Raw genomic sequence first — 22,106 nt, 5'->3', positions numbered from 1 at the left:
GATTGTTGATAAAAGGGGGACGACAAATATTTATGAAGTGATTAATTCCTGCATTAGCTAACCCACAACATTAAAACAAAATCCTTACAATTTATGATAGAAGACATCATCAGTTCCACAAATATTTATTTTGGCTCATCAACCATACGGTGAACATAATGAAATCGAAATAGTTTCAATATCATTACGCACAGTATACCTTAATTTTAAACATTCAATTTTGTAAGGAGACAAAGAACTGATTATCGGCGATTCTTGATAGATGGGCACTAGATGAGGAGTTTTTGCTTCTCATGTTCAGATGCAGCAAGCTTCTCTGACACTGATATTCTATCTATTAAAAAACAAACAAACAACTTCATTCCAGATAGGCTATAGACCTATTGTTCTGTTCATTAAGAAAGGTAGAATTAACTGCTTCTGCCAAAACAACAGACAATAAACAATATAGGTCGCTTGTATCTGTTATGCCCATATTATTTAAGTGACCTATGCAAACTTATTTGACGTGAGTGCTTTTGTTAGCTGTGTTCTCCATCTGGCTCTCATTGAAGGCTGTGACTCAAGGAACATCTTGTTTATGTCGAAGCTCAATAGCATCGAGTCTCCTGCCTATTTTGTTTATCAAATAGCTTTTCAATGGCTTCCCAAGGATAGTATTTGTACGACGGCAGATTAGGGTTAAGTACAAAAATATATTTTTTAGAGGGTGGGGGCAATATTCTGAGAAAAAAACTCTCAAATGTGCCACTTTATAAAGTCGCAAATCTGCTTTGCGAAGGTCCACATCCTAAGGATCAAGCATTTAAGTTAATTTGTTAGAATGTATATTTACTTGTACATTTATGTTTTCAAAATTATTATTTGCATATTCATACATTTTGGTATTTTTTGTGCAAGTAGCTAAGTTGTTGTGTTGAATCTGCTGCTCTCCGTCATTCACTTGCATTTTCCTAAAGTATGCTAGCTTCTGAATGGTTAGTGTTAGTCAGCTGATAGGGGATCAGGAAGTGTTGCTCTAGATGCCATGTATGACGAGTAAAGTTTAAATTAAGAATAAATCGAGCTCTATCCTGCTTTTTCATTTTATAAACAGTGTCCCATTAACCCCCAACGAATCCTCACATCACACCGGGGATCGACTTTGGGCCAGCTGCGTCGTGCCGGAGCCTGGCGCACGAATAGACCTATTTTCTATTTTAGCCGGACGACGCATCCATCAAATGGTAAACTAGCACAGAACACATCGAGCGGGACAGGAAGACAGTTTCAACATAAAAAATTCTGGTTACTTTTCAGAATAAAATACCCGCCAGATCCTATTACGCAATCATGTCATTATTTTTATTTGGACAACCTAAAAATTCATGCCGCAAGGAATGTCATAGTAGAAGCTGTGGGAGTGGACGGTAAGTTTCACACAGAGTAAAAAACAAAAATCATAATTACCTACAGGCAGCCATCAACTCCCTAAGTCCTGTGACCTTGTAGGAAGGTAAAATGGCTAATGCATATTCCACCTTTTGTCCAATCAGTGTTTCTTTTTTTTTTGTATGGAAATCCATCTGCTCATCCGTTTTCAATTCTGTGTATCCTGATTAAGGTCGTGGCTGAGCTGGATTCTCTCATACGACTTTGGATGGGGGCGTGCTACACCCTGGATTGGTCACTAATCAACTGAAGGGCATATGCAGTATATAAACAACCATTCATACTCACAGTACAATTTATATTCCTCAATGAGTCAAACATGCATGTTTTTAGAATGTCGGCAGAATCTGGAGTACCTCGGCGGTGGGGTTGGCGGCGGGGGTGGGGGGGGGGGGGGGGGCTATAGCTAAATTCAAACCTACAACCTCAGAAATGCGAGGATGATGTGACAACGATGAATCACTGTGCCACCCTTTATAAAAATTTATAATGAGTATGTAATACGTATATGTATGTATGTAGTTATTACTAAATCCAAATTAATGGGGCGATCATTTTTATTTTTTGAGAGAGGGCATGAGTAGAGGATGTCATATGAATTTTGGTGACGAGTAATCGTAGTTTTTGGACAGAGATATTAAGCTTTTTAGACTCCCTCAGCAGCCAGAAAGCCCAGCAGCGTGCACACTGACTCGCGGCACAGACAAAGGCTCCCACAGGTACCCCCGACAGCACAACTCTGGTCCTTTGGCTGGTTGGCTGGAGCCTTTTTTATGCTTAACAGAGGTGGCAAAACCAGAAAGTAAAAACCCTGCCACAGTTTGGCTTTAGCCCCTGATGCTAGCTAGCTAGCTCCTTAAAAAGTAAACAAGCACCATTGGAGCTAGCTAGGGAGCTAGCTAGCTAGCGGGCATCCCAGGTGAAATTAATTAATTCATTAATTGCAGATTACTACAAAATAGATAGATGATATTGAAAATGAATGCCCATTTCAATTTCCTGAGCAAAAAATAGATATTTTGTTTGTGAATAATAGGCCATCTTTACAATAGAGTCCCTATAAGTGTTGCTACTAACTAAATGCAAAAATGCTTCAGGATCTTTATATTTTTGTACAAAGATTTTTAAAATGCTGCCAAGCAGGGATTTGAGAAAAATAGCATGACACATTTAAGCAGCACATCTCATAACAAGGCTGAATCTTTGGGAAATGTAATCTTTCAGGATTTCCAACAGTTTTTTAACAGCTCCAGACTATTTTGCAACATGTTAAACAGTTATCCTCCCCTGCACAGTTCCATAGAATAGCAAAAACGATATATATATATATATATATATATATATATGAAAACAAAATTATTGTATGAGATGTAAAAAAAAAAGTTGTGCTTGTTATTCATTTTTCATATTTGTGCTTATGTTTAGTTAGTTCTATTATGGTGGCTGCCACACAAAATAGTTCTAGCAAGCAACAGTTAGCAGTTGAATCACCAAAAAATGAAATAAAAAAAGTTTTGGTCATTTTCCACAGTCAGTAAACGTGTTTATTTAATGAAAACAATACTTTCACTTGGTCTAAAGCTAAACTGGATCTACACCCACCCGCTCCAGCTCCACCCACCCGTGCATCCGCCATCTTGATTTGTTGAGTGAGCGCAGACTTTTATATGAATTTACTGTATAAGTCTGTGAGCGAGCGTCGCGAAGCAGAGCTCGCCTTGTTAATATTTTGCAAACACAGTAAAAGCAGAACCAAATTAGTATATATATATATACTGTATATATATATATATATATATATATATATATACATATATATATATATATATATATATATATATAATATGTAGAAATTGCAACAGTTGCAGAGAAATTAACATACTTTTCACATGTTATGCCTTTATTTACATTTTTTTGACATAGAAAATACGTACAAGTTGTACAGTCTACTGCGATATGGGACTGTACAGAACTTAGAAATACAACGGCAAGAACAGCACCATACAGGCTTCTCTACACAGCAAAATCACCAGTGTTAGATTAACACTGAGAGCAGAATATCAACATATATTAAAATTAAAGGTGTGTATGCATTACAACATATACAGTATGTGATTAAGGTGTGTATGTGGCTCATTGACTTTCAAACATATTCTAAGCTTGGATTTAACAAGTCAGATCTGGTTTTAGTTTATGTTAAAAAAATTGATAGGAGTCTGATATTTTCAGAAATGTTCTATTTAGGTGATTTCTTCATTGAACATGCACTGTATAGAGGTAATCTCGACTTTGTGTGGTCAGAGAAAATGAACTGAAAAATGTGATTAGCCACAATAAATAAATAATTATTCAAGGAGCACAGGTACATTTTCATGCAGCGACAAGTAGCATTGAATAGTTGAACCATGTCCAGAATTATTTTTCTTCTATTAGATAATATGCAATTACTGCACCGCAGTAATAATGTTCTTAATGTTAAAAACACATTGACACATGACATAAAACATTAACAATATAACAACCATCCATTCATAAACCAATTAAATATTTTACCCCATTCCTTCATATATTTTGTTGCTTGGTTACATATGAAAGAGGAGCGATTCAAAGTCTCCTTTCACCAGTGGGTCAGAGATGTCATGATCACAGCATGCATGACATCACTCAAGTCTGCTAAATTAGCCACGTTTGAAAGTAAACAAGCAACTGTAGCATCTGTTGGTGAATAACGTACATACATACAGAAGAAAGGTTACATTTTACAGTCTCAATTAGATCCTCCTCACGTTACTTTCGAAGGCCAATTTTCAGTGGTCCTTTTCCACATCTCCTCCAGGCCCCATGTTGACAATGCTCCTTATCCCCAGCAACTTCATCCATCCATCGAAAAACAGTCTAGTAGTGCTGACATTTCTGTTGAATCAACATGGGGCTGTTGCAAAAATGTTGCCCACTTCGGCACAAAAAAAGAAGAAGAAAAAAAAGCTCGCCAGGGGCACAGATGGGATTTTGGAACTGGGGGGATGGAAACTAAGAACAATAAACATTTATCAAAACAATAAAACAAAAAATTTTGATAAAAATACACTGAATATTGTTTTTTCTATCTTTCACATTGAGCAATTATTACAGCGTGGTTAAGTGTGCACTGTGGTGGTGTGTTCATTTAAAAATCGGAATTTAGCACTGTTATCACTGTAGCCAGAGTTGCGTGCTATCAGCGCTTGCCAGCCTTATAAATGTACAACAAAACAGGTAACTTTCACGGGAAAAAAAAACTGTAATTTTCCGGCAGCTGGGGTGCCAGAAAAATACTGTGAAATAACAGAAAATTACTTTCTCATTTTAAAAAAACCCCTGTAAATTTCCGGCAGCTGGGATACCAGAAAATACTGTGAAATAGCAAGGAGGGGTGGTGGGGGTGGGGGGGGAAGGTGGAACTTTAATGTTTATGTGATAGGCATATAGCATGTATAGTCTGGCTTGGCTTGTAAGATTTGTCTGCCTTGCTGAGTTGGAGATCCAACTTGAGGAAGAAGGTTGATTAAAATCTTGATTCAAAGGTATAAGTTCCAACATTTTTTTATGTAACTTCAACGCATCAGTACAGTAGTTGTACCACGACATACTGTATGCTGTTCAAGCTCCATACCTGTCTTACGTGATTTCATCAACCCCGACCCTCCATGCAGCGTCCACATTGCTTACCGCGCACCTTGAGAGCGGGTTACCAGGGTTGCCTGGGGCTTCGCTGTGACAAGCCTGAAGAGGTGCTCTGTTCATGGTCTGCTTTTTACACACGCCTCTCTCTGAGTCTGGATCTGAGTCTCTGAGTCTGAGTTCTGTCCCCGACCCTGTTTCAAATGGCCTGGGAAGGCACCTTGTGCTCGGCCACCTTTTTACCCACGCCACGCCCCTCTGCTGGATCTCCAGGCTGGCTACCAGGGGCCAGGGGCTGGCTTTGGCTAAGTGGACGATCAGTACAGAAAAATATGGTGGACAAGCAAACACTGTCGTAAATAACAGTGTTGTCTTCTTCCTGATTCTTGGATTTCCTTTATTTTCCTAAAGAAATGTAGACCATTCACCCCAAGTTGTTGAAGTTGATAGTTTATTGAAAAATAAATAAATAACATTGTTTTTTACTTCTGTAGCGAAGTGTTGTTCATATGCCGCAGACGCTCTTTACTGCCTCCTATAGCATGGGAGAATATCAACCACAGCTAGGACAAGAATGAAGGTAGCAAAACGTGTGCTCGCAGGCGTACATGCATCAAGCACACCTTTCGAAAGTGGAGGGGACAGATCGTGGCTGTAAAGCAGCAATGGCCGAATCGCATTGAAAATTGCCCTCAATAGAAAGAGTGAGAATACAAGCATTGGCTGCCATAAGGTAGGGGGGTACTGATGATTTTGGAGTTCTTAACAACTGTCCTTTTTTGTGGCAGCACCAAACCAAACTGTGATGGAAGAACACAGAACTGATTGGTCTACATGGAACCATTTATTCCGATTAGAATGAATCCGAACGGCCAAACGGAATAAAAATGCTCCATATAAACACCTCAATCGGAATGAAAACACTGAATCCGAAGGAAATTTCATTCAGAATCACAGGGGTGGTATATTCCTTTTGTCAATCCGAACGAGCGTCATGTATACACTTCATTCAGAATGGCGAGGCTGCATGTGCATGCTCTGTCTTGACATAAATGCGTCTTGATGTCATCGTTTCCACCCACTAAAATAGCGGCATCCCTCCAGAGCTTGTCTGTGAGGGGAGAACTTGTTTTTAAGTACTTGAAACTTGTTTTTATCAAGATGTTGCTTCAATAAAAGTGTATTTTCCTCAGTGGCACTGTCTCCAGACCAAGCAACATTGCTGGTCTCACCATAGTTTTATAAACCTTTCCTTTCATTTTAGCTGAAACTCTTCTATCACATATCACACCTGACACTTTTCTCCACCCGTTCCAGCCTGCCTGCACACGCTTTATCACTTATTTTCCGCACTCTTCATTGCTCTGGACTGTTGACCCTAAATACTTAAACTCCTCCACCTTCTTGGTCTCTTCTCCCTGTAACCTCACTCTTCCACTTGGGTCCCTCCCTTTCACACACAGATACTACGTCTTGCTACGACAAACCTTCATTCCCCCTCCTTTCCAGGGCAAACCTCCACGCCTCTAGCTTCTCTTCCACCTGTTTCCTGCTCTCACTAAAGATCACAATGTCATCTGCAAACATCATAGTCCATGGAGATTCCTGTCTAATCTCGTCTGTCATCCTGTCTATTACCATAGCAAACAAGAAGGGGCTCAGAGCTGATCCCTGATAAAGTCCCACCTCCACTTTGAACTCCTTCGTCACACACCTCACCACTGTCTTACAGTCCTCATACATGTCCTGCACCACTTGAACATACTTCTCATACAAAACCACATTTCCTCTCTGGGCACCCTGTCATAAACTTTCTCCAGATCTACAAAGACCTTCTTTGTAGTTCTCTATCAACATCCTCAAATCAAATACTGCATCTGTGGTACTCTTTTTTTGGCATGAAACCATACTGCTGCTCACTAATGTTCACCTCTGCCCTCAGTCTAGCTTCAACTACTCTTTCCCATAGCTTAATTGTGTGGCTCATCAGCTTTATTCCTCTGTAGTTGCCACAACTTTGCATGTCTCCCTTGTTCTTAAAAATGCTGGTGCTCACCAGCACACTTCTCTATTCCTCAGGCATCTTCTTACTATCTAAGATCCCGTTGAACAACCCAGTCAGAAATTCTACTGCTACCTCTCCTAGACACTTCCATACCTCAACAGGTATATCATCAAGACCAAGTGCCTTTCCACTCTTCATCCTCTTCAATGCCCTTCTCACTTCATCCTTACTAATCTTATTGGAAAGAAAGTACTAATCTCTACTTCCTGGTCCACAAGAGTCACCTCTTCAACTCTTCGTTCTCTCATTTTCCTCATTCATCAACTCTTCAAAGTACTCTTCCATCTTCCCATCACACTACTGGCATCTGTCAACACACTTCAATCCCTATCCTTTATGACCCTAACCAGTTGCACACCCTTCCCATCTCTGTCTCTTTGCCTTGCCAGCCTGTGTAGATCAGTCTCTCCCTCCGTACTATCCAACCTAGCATCGTAAGCGCCTTGTTTGGCCTTTTGCCACTTTTACTTTCACTTTCACCCTACGCTTCAATTCCCTGTACTCCTGTCTACTTTGTTCAGTCCTCTCAGTGTCCCACTTCTTCTTAGATAACATCTTTCTCTAGATCCACTTTTGCACCTCCTCATTCTACCACCAAGTCTCTTTATCTCCTTTCCTTTCCTGTCCTACCTGTCTACCCTGATCACATTTTCTGAGTTGTCCAGTCATTTGGAAGCACCTCATGACTACCCAGAGCAGTCTCAACTCCTTCCTGAAAGTCATACAACACTCTTACTTTTTCAGCTTCCACCATTTCTTCCTCTGCTCTGTCTTTGCCGTCTTTATCTTCCTCACCACCAGAGTCATGCTAACAACAGCCATTTCCATTCTTTTTGCAAAGTCAACCACCATCTGTCCTTCTGCGTTCCTCTTCTGGATACCAAACTTGCCCATTACCTCCTCATCACCTCTGTTTCCTGCACCAACGTGTCCATTGAAGTCTGCACCAATGACAACTCTCTCACTTCTAGGGATGCTCTGCATCATTTCATCAAGGTCCAACCAAAAGTTTTCCTTCTCCTCCAGCTCACATCCTACGTGTGGCACATACCCACTAACAACATTGATCATCACAACTTTGATTCCTAGCTTCAGGCTCTTCACTCTATCTGACACAATTTTTACCTCCAGGACGTTCCTAACAAACTCCTCCTTCATAACTCCTACTCCATTTCTCTTCCAATCTACACCATGATAGGATAACTCGAACCCTGCTCCTAAACTTCTAGCTTTGCTCCCTTTCCACCTGGTCTCCTGAACACACAATATGTCCACCTTCCTCCTCTGCATCATGTCAACCAGCTCTCTGCCTTTTCTTGTCATAGCTCAAACATTCAAAGTCCCTACTCTGTCCTAAACTGTTGGTGTTCCTCTTCTCTTTACTCCTACAAACACACTTTCCTCCTCTCCTTCTTCGACCAACAGTAGTCCAGTTTTCACCGGCACCCTGTAGGTCAACAGTACCGATGGCGGTCGGTGTTAACCCGGGCCTCGACTGATCCCGTATGGAAGTCATATATTTGATTCGCATGTTTGATTTGGCTTAAGTTTTTACGTCAGATGCCCTTCCTGACACAACCCTCTGTATTTATCCAGGCTTGGGACCGGCACAAGGAGACACTGGCTTGTGCCCTGTTGCTGCTACATTGCTCATATCTATTTAAGTCAATGCTGCAAATTGTGAGATGCCAAACTGATTTTCATTGGTCCTGTGACATTGATTGCCGTTTTCTGACTAGCAAATAGAATGAAATGTAACCTCATCTTCTTGTAAGATGTTTTTGTGTGCTTGTAATGCCGCTCTGCAGGTGGTTGGATAATTGCTTTCCCGCTACCACCCTGCTGATTCGCTGCTACAAAAAGACCAACTAATGTGGCCTCTGCGGATTGACTGCTGTGAGCAGTGATGCCGGTAACTTAAAACAGTACTCGTATTAAATGTTAATTAACTTAAACATCTTAAAATTAACATTTGTAACATATCTTTTTTTTTTTTTTTTTTTTTTTTTTTACAGGAGAGCTCAGTATTGTTCATTCGATTTGACATCATCATTGCTCTCCTTTTTTTTTTTTTTTTTTAAAAATCCAACAAATCAATTAAAAAAATGTAATAAATGTTTTTTTTGTAACATATCTACAGGCCACTGGAGTAAGTCACATCATGTATAGTATACATAGCCACATGTGTCATTGAAGTGTCTGCATTCAAAGCAAATAATAGCAGCTAACTACTACTCGGCTGCAATACTGTATTGTGGCCCTCGTTTTCCTCTTGTAATACAGTATTATGAAGAGGAAAATGAGGACCACCAGACCAAAAAACAAAGAGCTAACAGCAAGCATCAGGGAAGCCTGGGCTTCCAGGACCCCCAGGCAATGCCACGGCACATCGAGGCAGTGATTAAGGCAAATGGATTCCCAACCAGCTATTGAAGATTGACATATCGTTTGAAAATACCTACCATCCTTTTTTTCCATGCAAAACAGTGGGAAGTATGCATGGTGATTTCTTCACAGTATTCAAATTTTCCGGCATCCTGTTTTCGTGGGTTTTATGAGCTGGAAGCCCAAATAATGAAAAGATAAACAAATACATACTTGAAATCAGTTACTTTGTGCGCCCTGAATCTATAACCTATTAAAGTTTGACTTTAATTTCCATAATGGAATCATGGAAATTATTCAACTTTTCAAGGGTATTCAAATTTTTTGACGAGCACCTGTATCGCGACCTACATAAACCTAAACACTTCCTTGTCAGTTAAAAAGGGTAGAGATGATAGAACAAACTGATAGGGTGCAAGATACATGCTTTGAGATGATGTTATATCACTTCCATTTTTGCTTAACTGCCCATCTTGCCTTATCTTTACACAAGATTTCACTTCTGAAAAGTAATAGCTACTCCATCCCAAAAAATCCACACATCTTATTCTTTGAGTACAAATTTAATTACAAATGGCAATGATGTTACAAATACAGTACTCAGGAGTTGTTTTTGAGTCTTTAGTAGGATTTTTTTTTCTGTCCTGTAGAGTTTCATGGTGGAGCATAGGCTTGTGGGTATGAGGCTCTTTTGGTTATATCTCAGGTTAAAGCTGAGATGATTCCAGTACTGCGCACATTTCTGAGGCATCCTTTCTTATTCCTGCACATTTGTGAGGGTATCAAACACAAAATGATGCATGTGAATGTTGTCATTTCATTCTCAGGGCATTGAATCCATTGCAGCTGAACTGTTATGATTGTCTTAGAAATGTTTCGCCTCTCATTCGAGCAGGAGCCATGAGTTCAGGCACATAAGATATATCGATTGTCAAAAACAGTAAGCTGTCTTTTTTTGGAGTGTGATGTCTACATTGAAGACTTTTGACTCCAATACCCAATGGAATACAAACTGATGATGTTCCCACAGGCATAAGAGAATACAGTAGGCACCTGAGGGAGGCCCTACAAACTTGTGTTCGCCCCATCTGCTCATTTGTCAAAAGTGCCTCTAATTGCTGAAGGACCAAGAGCAAGGTGGACGACGAAGAAAACGAAGGCAACAACAATGTCATTCTGTATGAAAAAGGAGTACGTACATGAGAAACTCAAACCAACATTCCGGTATACTGCACTTCAAAACTAGTAACAACCTGCGATAAAGGCTGCTATATCCCAAAGACAAGACACCTCATAGGCCTACTGAAGACATTTAATATTTTCAATTTGATGTTTTACTGTTTTTGAGTTTACTTATAGGCATATCAATGTGATATAATCATGAGTGTTTAAAAGAATACAGTGGGATGGTGATTTTGTGAACTTAATTTGATCTTTGTACCCTCAAATGCTGTTGGAGGGGCAATGTGCATGATGTGTCAGAGTCTTTTGGCATTAGAGACTAAAAGTCTGGGGTTAGATCCTAATTGCATTTCTCCCCCAGTCAAGAAGGGGAACTGTATGTAAATGTCTGTTTACTAATAACATCACGTCTGTTTGCTAATAACATCACACATTTGGTCACTAGGAGATGACATGTCTGCCCTTTGTTCAATCAAGAGCCAGGAGGAGGAACCTTTTATCTTTTTTGTATAAATGAGTCGATGTTCATACAATTGTCACACACTTGGAATCATCACGTTGCATTCTGATGTGGTATTCTGACTGTGTCTTTAGAGGCCTCTAAATAAATTCTTGCAGGAAAACTTCTTCATCAGATCCTGAATACAATTATTTGGACACGCAAAGATTACACTTAATATAGTAATTTAATATTCCTTCAAAATGGTGACCCCGACGTGATTTATTGAGACGTTTTTCAACAGCTGTGATTGATCCTGAACACCGGATTTCTAAAGCGCAAAAATATTAACAAGGTGAGTGGACATTTTATCCACGTAGAGAAATTCTGGTTGTTTGGGATCAATACAGTTGCATTTCGTCTGTGCTAAGTTGTATTTGGGATCTGTGAACAAGTTAGGGGGTTGTAGTAATATTTCTTACGGTGGGACGGAAAGTCCTCGATTTTGAAAATTACTGCGACATTGAACCATGCATGGGAGTTTTTTCCGCGGTGGAATAGGTTGTGTTTTTATTTCTTCGTATGAATAAGCCGTCAGTATATAAGATACTGGGAGTGCGGAGTGGATTAGCCGCCTGTGTGTTAACAAGGTGTGTGCTGTGTGGAGTTATTGAACCGAGGGACATAATTCCTCGGTGAGTGTCTGTTGTGTTAAATAAGAAGCCGGGAAAATATTAAGACGCGCATAGGAATGCCCCGTGTTTACGGAAGTGACGTCAAGTCGAAGCGCTTCGCCGTTTAAAACGGCATGTGACATTGAGTACCACGGGGGATTGGCTGTTGGGTTGATTGTAGTTGTGTTATTAGCCGCTAAGTGTTGATCACACTTAAGTGAGTGCTGTTGTGTGTTTTGTGCTTTAAGCGGCCTGTGTTGATCACACAAGGCGTCTGCTGTGTTGAACACCCGTATATTAACGGTGTGTGGTGTAATATTAGCCGTCCGTACATTGTTACGTTCGAGAGCTGTGTGGTTTAAGCCGCCCGTGAAGATCCGGATATATTTGTTGAAGTCGCGCAAAAGGTATTTAATATCTGTTTCGTTTTCGTCTTGTTTGTGTTTGTCTGAAAAAAAAAAAAGAAAAATATTTTTTTTTGGGGGGATTAATGAGAATACTTTTGATCTGTTATATCGTAGTATAATAAGTGAGACGTCACTGACTTTATAAATATTAAAAACGACTAATTACTACATATTATGGACGAAAAAATTGACCGTAACTAAGGAGGTTTGCATAGACTTCCGGTCGAGAGTCAGAATTGGTCGCTAAGCGAACAGTGAGTTCATGATGCTGGACGCATTTCCACCACGGCGTCAACGTAAGTATGAAACTCTTTTAAATGTATGAATGCGCACGAATTGTGATAGTGGTTGGTTCTCACCGTTGTAAAGTGTGGTGTGTTTGTGGAATTTGATTGTGTAAACAGCGCCAGACGCTGATTACCTCCGTGAAAAACACTTCTATAAGTTTCTTCGAATGGAAGAAAAGTTAGACGGTGCGCAGATGGCGGTGTTAAGTGATTTTGAGAATGAGGAAACTGATGCTAAGCTAGCGGCTCTGACAGCGTACGAGTTTTGCGCAGGAGATGAGTTTTTGGTAAGATGCTACCGTGCGAATCTGTTTTTAAGGCTAAGGATGAGTTAGCTGCGGGCAGCCGCATCTGTTAAGAAATTGGAACATAAATTGGAGGAAGTGTTGACTGTGAAAGATGACCCGCGGGGAAAATTTGAACCAAGCGAGAGCTCTTGGCTTAGAAATGAATTGTTGAGTGAACGCGTTTGTTTGTTAAGCTCCATGGTGTGTTGTGGCCACGCGGTTTTTCGTTGGTTGTCTTACAATGTGCGCGACGTGTCTGTGTCGCAGCCGTAACGTTGCGATGGATTGTGCGCGAATAAGTCGACATTTGAGCTATAAGTACGTGGTGAAGTTATTATTAGACGAATAAACGGTGTATTTTACAAATGAGTGCGCACTTCGGAGAGGTTTGTGTTCGTCTGTGGTTCAACAACTGAGACGCCACTGAATTAAGTTGAGGAGTGTGTGTTGTGTGAGTGTTTGTTGAAACTATGAATATGTGAAGCATGTGTGAATTGTGAGTTTAAAGGGGGGATTTGATTTCTTCTTGTTTTTGTGTTTTTTCTCCTCAATGCCTTTATGACAAGGGAGAGGAAACTGAAGTTACAGTAAGTGAAAGAAGGACTGAGTTTGTTGGAAGGCAGGTATTTTGTGTCTCCAAAAATGAGCGAGATAAGATAGGATGTATATGAATGGCGTTTTGTAGGAAGAGGAAAAGAGTAGATTTCAATGGAAAAGAGGTGGAAAAAAATTCCTCTCTCTCCAGTTTCTTTGTCCTCAAAAAAGGGTGAAAAAGAATGGTAGCAGGAAATCTGCATATTTTGAAAGGATGGGGGCCGTGAGCTGCTGTTTTAAGAAGGTGGTGATTTGTACTGTTGTCTGTTAAAATTAAATTAAACTAGATAAAAAAGGACAGGGGGGTGTGATACGTTTAGTCCTCTCTTCCATTGTCTCCATTTGGGAGACTTGTAGTCTGTTGTGTGTGTGAATAGCAGGGGTCGTCCCAAGGCTAATCTATTAAAATCAAATTGTTCCTGTTATGCGGAACGACATAGAGGTCTAGGTGTTAACTACAGGCCACTATCATATTATTTTTAAAATCAGATCTGTGTAATATAGGTGAATAAGTAATAAAACCAAATTTTAATTGAAATAGACTTTTCATTTTTGATTTTTATATTTCCCCTGCATCTCTGATAACTTATTCGTAGGTGTGAAAATGATTTAACCTTTGTCTTTATCTGAGTCCCATTCTAGAAGTCTGGAAAGGACTTCCATCCAAGTGGCCAGACTGACAGCTGTCACATTTTCTTAAATTTGAGGTAACACATAATGAAGATGTCTATGGTAGACATATGCGTAAATATAGTACTACTACTTGCTATAGTGTAGTGATCAAATTCAAATAAAACCACAAAATAAATAAATGAATAAATTGAAAATAGTTTGAAAACCAAAAGATTTTGGGGGAATTTTTTATTTATTTTTTCTTGGAAATTGTATGACAACAAGCAGTGTTCTCTTGCTATGATCTCATCTCCCTCTGTCTGTTCCGAGTGTATAAATGTTTCAGGCAGGTTCAATCTTTGACTGAAAGGTGTTTCACTTGGGTGACTCAACCGAAAAGTGCTGGAAATGGAATGAACAGCATTCTCCTGCTATGCTTGATGTTCAGAGTGGACGGCGAACTGAACAATGGTCACTTTCGGGGGGGAAGTGACCACACGGACTGCAAAAAGGATGGTACACTGTAAATCCGCTCGTCCTGTGACTGTTCAATGACTCTTATGCATTGTTTGAGCATAATGTCCAGCAATTTTTTGAGCAGACAGGATTATCATCGATTCTGTCATGATGAACTTTTCCTGAGAACTCCAGTACACAAAGCCCAGTGCCCGCTTTGAACTATGCCCTGCATAAACTGCTATCGACAAGGACAGGAAGGAATATGAACTCCGGTTGTGGACTCAAAGTTCTGGAATCATCTGAGTTTGGTGCCTGAGGTCGTATGTTGTATTCTGTTTGTAGACATTTGCACTCTGTACTATGTCAGAAAGGAGATGTGATCTATAGCAACGCAGTTTCGGAAATTGAGAACAGCTTATGTGAATTAGGGAAGTATAAAATTTATTCTAATCTTTAAATACTATATTTTCCGTTGTTTGATGCTTGTTGAATTTGGCCTTCTAGTTTTTTTCCCATTTCTCTTTTATAACTTTGGCTTCTCAGAGTGGACTCAGATATGGAACACTTACGGCAAATTTGCTGGTTAAATTTTTAATTTTGATTAAGCTCAACAGCACTGATCTTTGGATTCCACGGGGAATGCACAAAGGCAAAGTTCCCTGCTGTGTTTTTACAAGCCCCCACTACTCTGTAGAAGAGGTGAGGTTAGTTGGCATTTTAAGAATACTTTTTGGTTGGTTTAAAGTAGGGGTTTTGTTTTTCTGATTATAACTTGTTTCTTTTACTAGTTGAGATGGCAGATATTTGGAAGATTTGTGACCTGCAATAGATTAATGGGGTTGTTTAAAAAAAAAAATAATAATAATAATAACAATTCTTCTCTTCCTGACCCTAAAAGTCCTCCGCTGCAGGATCTTAATTTACATCTGCTTAAGTTGGTTGTTTTTCTAATCTACAGGATTCAAATTTACATTACAAACTCTTGCCTCAAAGGCTTTTGTTTTGATGGCTCCTGGCTAGCTCAGCTGGAAATCTTTTTATAGTTCTGGTGTTGGCCAAATTGTCACAATTTGGTTGTTTTTTAATCTACAGGACACAAGGTGTCTGTTTTTCCTCTTTGAAGCAGCAATTTGGAAGCGGCTGCAGTTTTCACATTCAGATCTGAAATGATCAAAATTGATCTTTATCAGATGGGGGAATGATTGGTCTGTCTGAGTTTGTTGAAAAGGAAGTCTGATGTGAGAATGATTGGTCTGTCTGATGTGAGAATGACTGGTCTGTCGGTGTATCAAAAGGAAGTCTGATGTGAGAATGAAGTTTGGTGTGAGGAATTTACAGGCAAAGAATGGAGCGGAGAATTGGAGGATTTGACTTGGAGGAAACGTAAGTTCTACAAAGATGACAAAAGACGACCCTTATAGCAGAAATACGGTAAGTATGTTCCATCTCAGAAACGATTGAAAAGTATAATTTCTAGAGCCCATGGAATATGCCATTTAGGTGTGGAAGGAACATTGACACACCTCGGTGACATTTTTTCATGAGACAAGTTGTTAAAAAGGAACTGCAGTGTTTATTTAAGGTATGAGTATAAATCTCTTCTCAGACTGTTCATGGCCCGGCCGGACATGAATAGTTCTGAGTTAAGATGATGTTGTTTTTAAATGATTTACACTGCTATAATAAGAAACCAGCGTTAAAAATACAGAAATTTGATGTACGACAAAGAGCACATTTATGCTAAAATCTACAACAGTAAATATCATGGTAAAATATTTGATTAATCATTATCTACCATCATAAGGGTTTCCTAGGATGATTGGATCAGACAAACCCACTTGAAAAAACAAAACTTCATAAGATATAGAAAAGGCATTGAGATTAAAACATATTTGATTTAGTATATTATCTCTGATCTCAAGGACATTAAAGAAAAATAGAAATATTAAACAATTGGCCTCATAAAGTTTCAATGGCAACAAGACTTTCATTATTATGCCATTGAATGTACAAATGTCATTAAACGGATTCTGTTTGAATGCCACAACAAAAATAACTTTTTCCGTGTCCAACAGCATGTTTCAGGACCTACAGAACTTAAACAATTAACATTTGCTAAAAAAAAAAAAACAGGTGATCTTTTCAAAGTAAAGAATGAAGACTATGTATGTTATGAGTGACTAAATGAAAATGATTTTGCACACAGATTGGTTTGCTGATCATAATGGTGGGGGCCACATCCACCACATGTGAGCCAAGAGGTCCCAGGCTCATCAAATCACATCAATTGAGACCGACTGAGGGGGTTGACTAAGCTGCTGATCTGCGTCCACACCAATTGGAGTCATCTAACGGATCCCACCACACCCGGTTCCAGTGTCTACCTGACAAGCTGCCCAAGGACAAGGAGGAGGTCGCTGAAAGAAGATTCATTGGAGTGCCTTTTCCCTGGGCACGGATTGACACAGTTGGAAAAGCTGATCAAGTGTCAATCTGCTGTTTGAAAGGGGGAAATCACTCAAATCCCCTTTTCATCAATTCACAAGGAAAGAGTCACACTGGGAATGAAGTCCCGTGACCTTTCCTGCGATCTCTGGCAGTGAGCCAGGGTTCAGAAAGAGGCTGACAAACGCCTCTTTTTTAAAAAAATTTTGACCAACTGTCGAACGCACTTTTCATTCAACAAGACCTTCATCAGGAGATGGCTTCGAGGAACGGACACATCTGCTATTGCGTCGTGACACTTAACCACATCACATAGTGTTATGCCTCACATTTATTATGCCCCTTCCACTGAATTTTTTAATGAATCAATGAATTCTGACTGCTAAGCCCCTCTATCTTTCTCTCTCTCTCTCACCTGCTATTCTTATTTCTAAACTCCAAACATAAACATTGCTTCGTTTTTGCGACGATCAAGATTCGCGCTGGACTTTCTCTCTAGACTATTGTGGGATTAAATGTCCGGTTTTTGAACTTATAGAAGTTCAATGGTAGGACTGAAGACATTTAATATTTTCAATTTGATGTTTTACTGTTTTTGAGTTTACTTATAGGCATATCAATGTGATATAATCATGAGTGTTTAAAAGAATACAGTGGGATGGTGATTTTGTGAACTTAATTTGATCTTTGTACCCTCAAATGCTGTTGGAGGGGCAATGTGCATGATGTGTCAGAGTCTTTTGGCATTAGAGACTAAAAGTCTGGGGTTAGATCCTAATTGCATTTCTCCCCCAGTCAAGAAGGGGAACTGTATGTAAATGTCTGTTTACTAATAACATCACGTCTGTTTGCTAATAACATCACACATTTGGTCACTAGGAGATGACATGTCTGCCCTTTGTTCAATCAAGAGCCAGGAGGAGGAACCTTTTATCTTTTTTGTATAAATGAGTCGATGTTCATACAATTGTCACACACTTGGAATCATCACGTTGCATTCTGATGTGGTATTCTGACTGTGTCTTTAGAGGCCTCTAAATAAATTCTTGCAGGAAAACTTCTTCATCAGATCCTGAATACAATTATTTGGACACGCAAAGATTACACTTAATATAGTAATTTAATATTCCTTCACTACCCAGAAAAACAATCTGGTGTATGCTGTCAAGTGCATTGATGTAGTCTCTGATGTACTGTACACTATACAGTATATTGGGGAAATCAAGCAACCACTGAGCAGGCACATCTCACAGCTAACTCTTCAGGTCAAGACTAATTTGTTTACCTACACCTCAAACAGAAAAAGCACTATTTTGAGGACAAAAATGAACAAAGAAGACATAGAGTATAGCTTGAAAGACAAGTATGAGGTCATCGACAGAAAGTTGAGAAAACCTCTAAACATTAAAACAACCAGAGGTGGCAAATCCAGGTCCAAAAAGTAAATACCCTGCCACAGTGTGGCTTTTTCCCCTGGTGCTAGCTAGCTAGCTCCCTAGTAGGTAAACAAGCACCATGGGAGCTAGCTAGGGGGATAGCTAACTAGCACATGAGGCTAAAGCCAAACTGTGGCAGGGTTTTTAGTTTCTGGACCTGGATTTGCCACCTCTGAAAACAACACCGACATACAATGCCGTTGTTTTATCACTACCAGAAAGACTCAATAAATTAGCCTCTAACAGATAAACAATATCACTTTTTAGCCTTCAACTGCCTCTACCACCATTGCCACACGTTAAATACTGATGAAGGTGATTCCATTCAAATATATTTGGTGGGCAGACGTTTGTAATTGGGGCATGGCCTAATTTTGGGGATGAATAGATTGGTTTCTGCACCAACACTCAGGTTAGTGCTTGGTGATTAGGGTTGCTCGGATTGATAGGCTAAAAGTCTTTTTAGACAACCAGAACAGGCCAGTTGCCATTGATTCAATGCTTTGAGAATGAATTGACCTGGATGAATGAGGCAACAGTGATGTTAGAATGCGCAAGAGATTTCTGAAAGTCTTTTGACATTTTTCTTCACCTCATTGAGAAATTTGGCTTTGTGCATTTGTAGCCTTCTTTACATGTGTTGGTGAAAGTGGTGAACTTTCTCTACTCACACAGTCTCCTCTTACCATGAACCGATAGTCAGACTAGTAGTCAAGAACTGATAACGTTTTATCAGTGTGAATCTGTGCTTCTTAGCCAACTGCCATGCAGCCCCAGAGGTGCAATATTGTTTGTCTACAATTTTTGCCTGACGAACAATGAGTGGCTTCAATTGTGGCTGTAGTTTTACAAGTGGTCATTGAATTTGGTTGATAAAAATCCACTGCACTACACAATCAAAATATAGGACAAAAGTCAATTTTGAGGAAGATACTTCATAAGAGTGGGTGAGATATCGATCGAAAAGTAAGAAAATATGTTGCATAGTGTACATTCAACTTTCTTTCCAATAAGAAAATAATCAATTATCATGTACATTATGGTGTTAAGGTACATTTATTTTGCTTTCATTTCAAATACAGCCGTTGAAATGCCCAAAATAGCATGTTTACTAATGGCCTTTTAAGTGAAAAGGACAATTCAATGACAATAAAAATGAGTCTATTACAAACTGTAAATTCTTTGGGTTATTTATTTGTGATTAAAGTAAGGGTCCGAAGGATTTCCCTGAAAAATAAATGCTGGATGTATACAAATGAAATCCGCCTCAATCAACGCCTGTATTTTGGGCTTTTGTTTTGTTTTGGCCTGTTTGTGACATTTCTGGGCGGAGACTCAATGTTTTCCCTCCAGCCAATCACAGAGCGGAGGGTGAGTCACTGTGAGCTGGTGGGGCGGCATTAGAGCAGAGACTGGAGCGGTTGCTCACAACCAATAGCTGACAGTGCCTAAAAAAGAAAGAATATTCTGCTACGAAACCTGCAGCGTACACTCAAAAATCAGGGTGAATATCAGCTTTGCTTTTACACGCTTCCAAGCCCTGAAGGAGAGGCTTGAGCTGAAGAGCAACACAGAGATGGCCTGCTTGCAGTTGGGCGGGTAAGTGCCAAACACAGAATATTATTAGCCTGCTAATTTAGCGACATGCTAGGTTGCAATCTAGAACGAGGTTCAAACTTTGCTTAGATCATTATATTTACATCGGGCAATAGGCAAAGCTAAACAAATAAGTAAATGCTTCTCTAGTCTTTCCCCCCCGTACACACCAGGCGCGACAATTTTAAGCCATAGAGCGTCAGTTCGGAATGTTTTTTACAAACTGCAACGGAAATCCTATTTCGGACCCTACCTAAACATACTGTATGCAGATTATTACCAAACATAGATAGCCATGTGTTGATAATTGTTGTGTAATGTTAATACAGTCAGCAACAGTTTTAATGGGTTGCATTTTAAAGCCATGAGGATAAAAAAAAGAACAGTTTCCTCCTATTTTTAACTACATCATTATAAAGTAAAATTTTGCTTTTCACCATTTTCATCTGTAAACGTCTTCTTTTTTTTTGCAAAAACTAAAGAAACAACATAGACTTAATAAAAACAAGGACATTTGCCTGAATAATTACAACTTCATATTTCCATCTCAAATATATTATTTTAAAATTAACCAGGCTAAAAAAATAAATACAAGGAAAACATTAGCATAGCAAAAGTAAAAATCACTGTTTCCTTAACTAGACAAAAAACAACAACTTATTTTACAAAAAACAAAAACATACACACCACACTTTCAACTCTAGGCGAACCAAAATCCTTTCCACTTCTCTCTTGTCTCTCGCTGACATTGAGGTATTTAAGATTCACTTTAAACATTTGCGTTAAATATTACTCTTCTCGCATTTAATATAAATTTTAAAAAAAATTCAGTTAATTCACGGGGAATTTGAATATCGGACAGTATTTTATACATTCCTTCTGAATAGTTATGAGAAAATCCAATTTAAACTGCAAAACATTTGTTACACCCTTATAAATACTCTTAAAAAAAGAGAGATAAACTGCAAAACAATTGTATCGTGTATTATATGGAACAACATCATAACAGAGCAACTTTGTGGAGTGCTGTGCATCAGTGTATGTTTTGCAGATTTAAAGTTAAAAAAAAAACTACCAAAAAAACATATTCCCTCAAACATACATACACACAAGTGTCTGTAAAATTAATCTCTCTTCAAAATCTGAGCAGAAAGACTAGAAACACTAAGGAGAGGAGGTAGGTGTCTATGTGCACACCCAGTGCGGATCCATTGCCATCCTGAACTGCGCTCGGTCCTGAGAGGCGGATAGAACAAAGAGTTAGTGAAAAAAGTAAGTCAACACTTTGTACACATTGTAGTAGTGAAATATGACAACAACGATAAATTGATACGCTTTCCACAAAATACCATGGGTTTGTATTTAGAATAAAAATATGTGAAATTCTTCTTTCACTATTTTTATCAGATGCACTTCAAATTCTCAAATTGATTTTTGGGGTATGAAGACAAGGAAGAGATGCCAGTAAGCACTGTTCAATCATAACATGTAGTGGCAGTGTCTTGTTTAACTCATTCACTCCCAGCTATTTTCACTGAAGCAACCCCCTTCACTCCCGGCTGTTCTACTGGATTTTGGCTGATTTTGCTAGGTCCACAGAATATTGTGTTCTATTGCTATAAAAACTACCAAAAGATAGATTCTAGAGTCTCTTCTTTCATTAGGAAAAAAAAAAGTTTATTCCTATCTGTTTCCATTTTGCAGCAATTAGCATGAGAAAATAGCTAAGTTTCATCATTATTCACAAATCTGTTTAAAACACTGGGGAAAAGAGCTTGTTGCAACATGGCCCTGGTTGAGCTCTTATACTCTGCTACCACCTTCTGGCCATTTTTGTAATAACTACCATTGCTTCCACCGTTCTCTTCAGTTCAGAAGCTGCATCAAAGCCTTCTGTATGCTCTAGCATAAAAATAAAAATAAACGTATAAATATGTTTTTGGGACACTGGTAATATTTAAAAAAGAACAAATTTATGTTTTTGGGAGCAAATGAGTTAAGGGCATCTATACAGATTTCATTCATTTATTATTTCAATTTCAGCATGCATTTCTCCAGTATCAGTTTCCATACTTTTCTCAACAGTGGGCTTCAGTTTCCAAGACCGAACCATTGTCAGACTAAATGCAAAACAAGTGCATATTTAT

At 39.1% G+C, this 22,106-nt stretch overlaps 1 protein-coding gene and 1 long non-coding RNA gene across 6 annotated transcripts in view; one reads left to right on the top strand and one right to left on the bottom strand.

Annotated features, from left to right (window-relative positions):
* The first annotated feature begins 11,923 nt into the window (after positions 1-11,923).
* LOC144035789 (uncharacterized) lies at positions 11,924-17,805 on the top strand. The gene is made up of 2 exons (XR_013288509.1): positions 11,924-14,118; positions 14,374-17,805. It is a non-coding gene; the product is annotated as an uncharacterized LOC144035789 (long non-coding RNA).
* The window catches only part of ntm (neurotrimin), a 94,253-nt gene continuing 89,893 nt past the window's right edge, over positions 17,747-22,106 (bottom strand). For 4 of the 5 annotated variants that reach the window (XR_013288508.1, XM_077545725.1, XM_077545724.1 and 1 more), the window contains one exon: positions 17,747-21,195. Coding sequence is in view for 4 of the 5 variants with exons in the window: in XM_077545725.1 (XP_077401851.1) it covers positions 21,095-21,195 (101 nt within the window). In the remaining variant the exon portion in view is untranslated. The remainder of the gene's footprint in view (positions 21,196-22,106) is intronic. The other variant, XM_077545727.1, reaches the window with a different exon arrangement.

Source organism: Vanacampus margaritifer, chromosome 16 (genome assembly GCF_051991255.1).
Source record: "Vanacampus margaritifer isolate UIUO_Vmar chromosome 16, RoL_Vmar_1.0, whole genome shotgun sequence".
In the NCBI taxonomy this organism is placed as follows: Eukaryota; Metazoa; Chordata; class Actinopteri; order Syngnathiformes; family Syngnathidae; genus Vanacampus; species Vanacampus margaritifer.
Note: the sequence above shows the minus strand (reverse complement) of the source record. Positions and strands in the feature narration are given on the sequence as shown.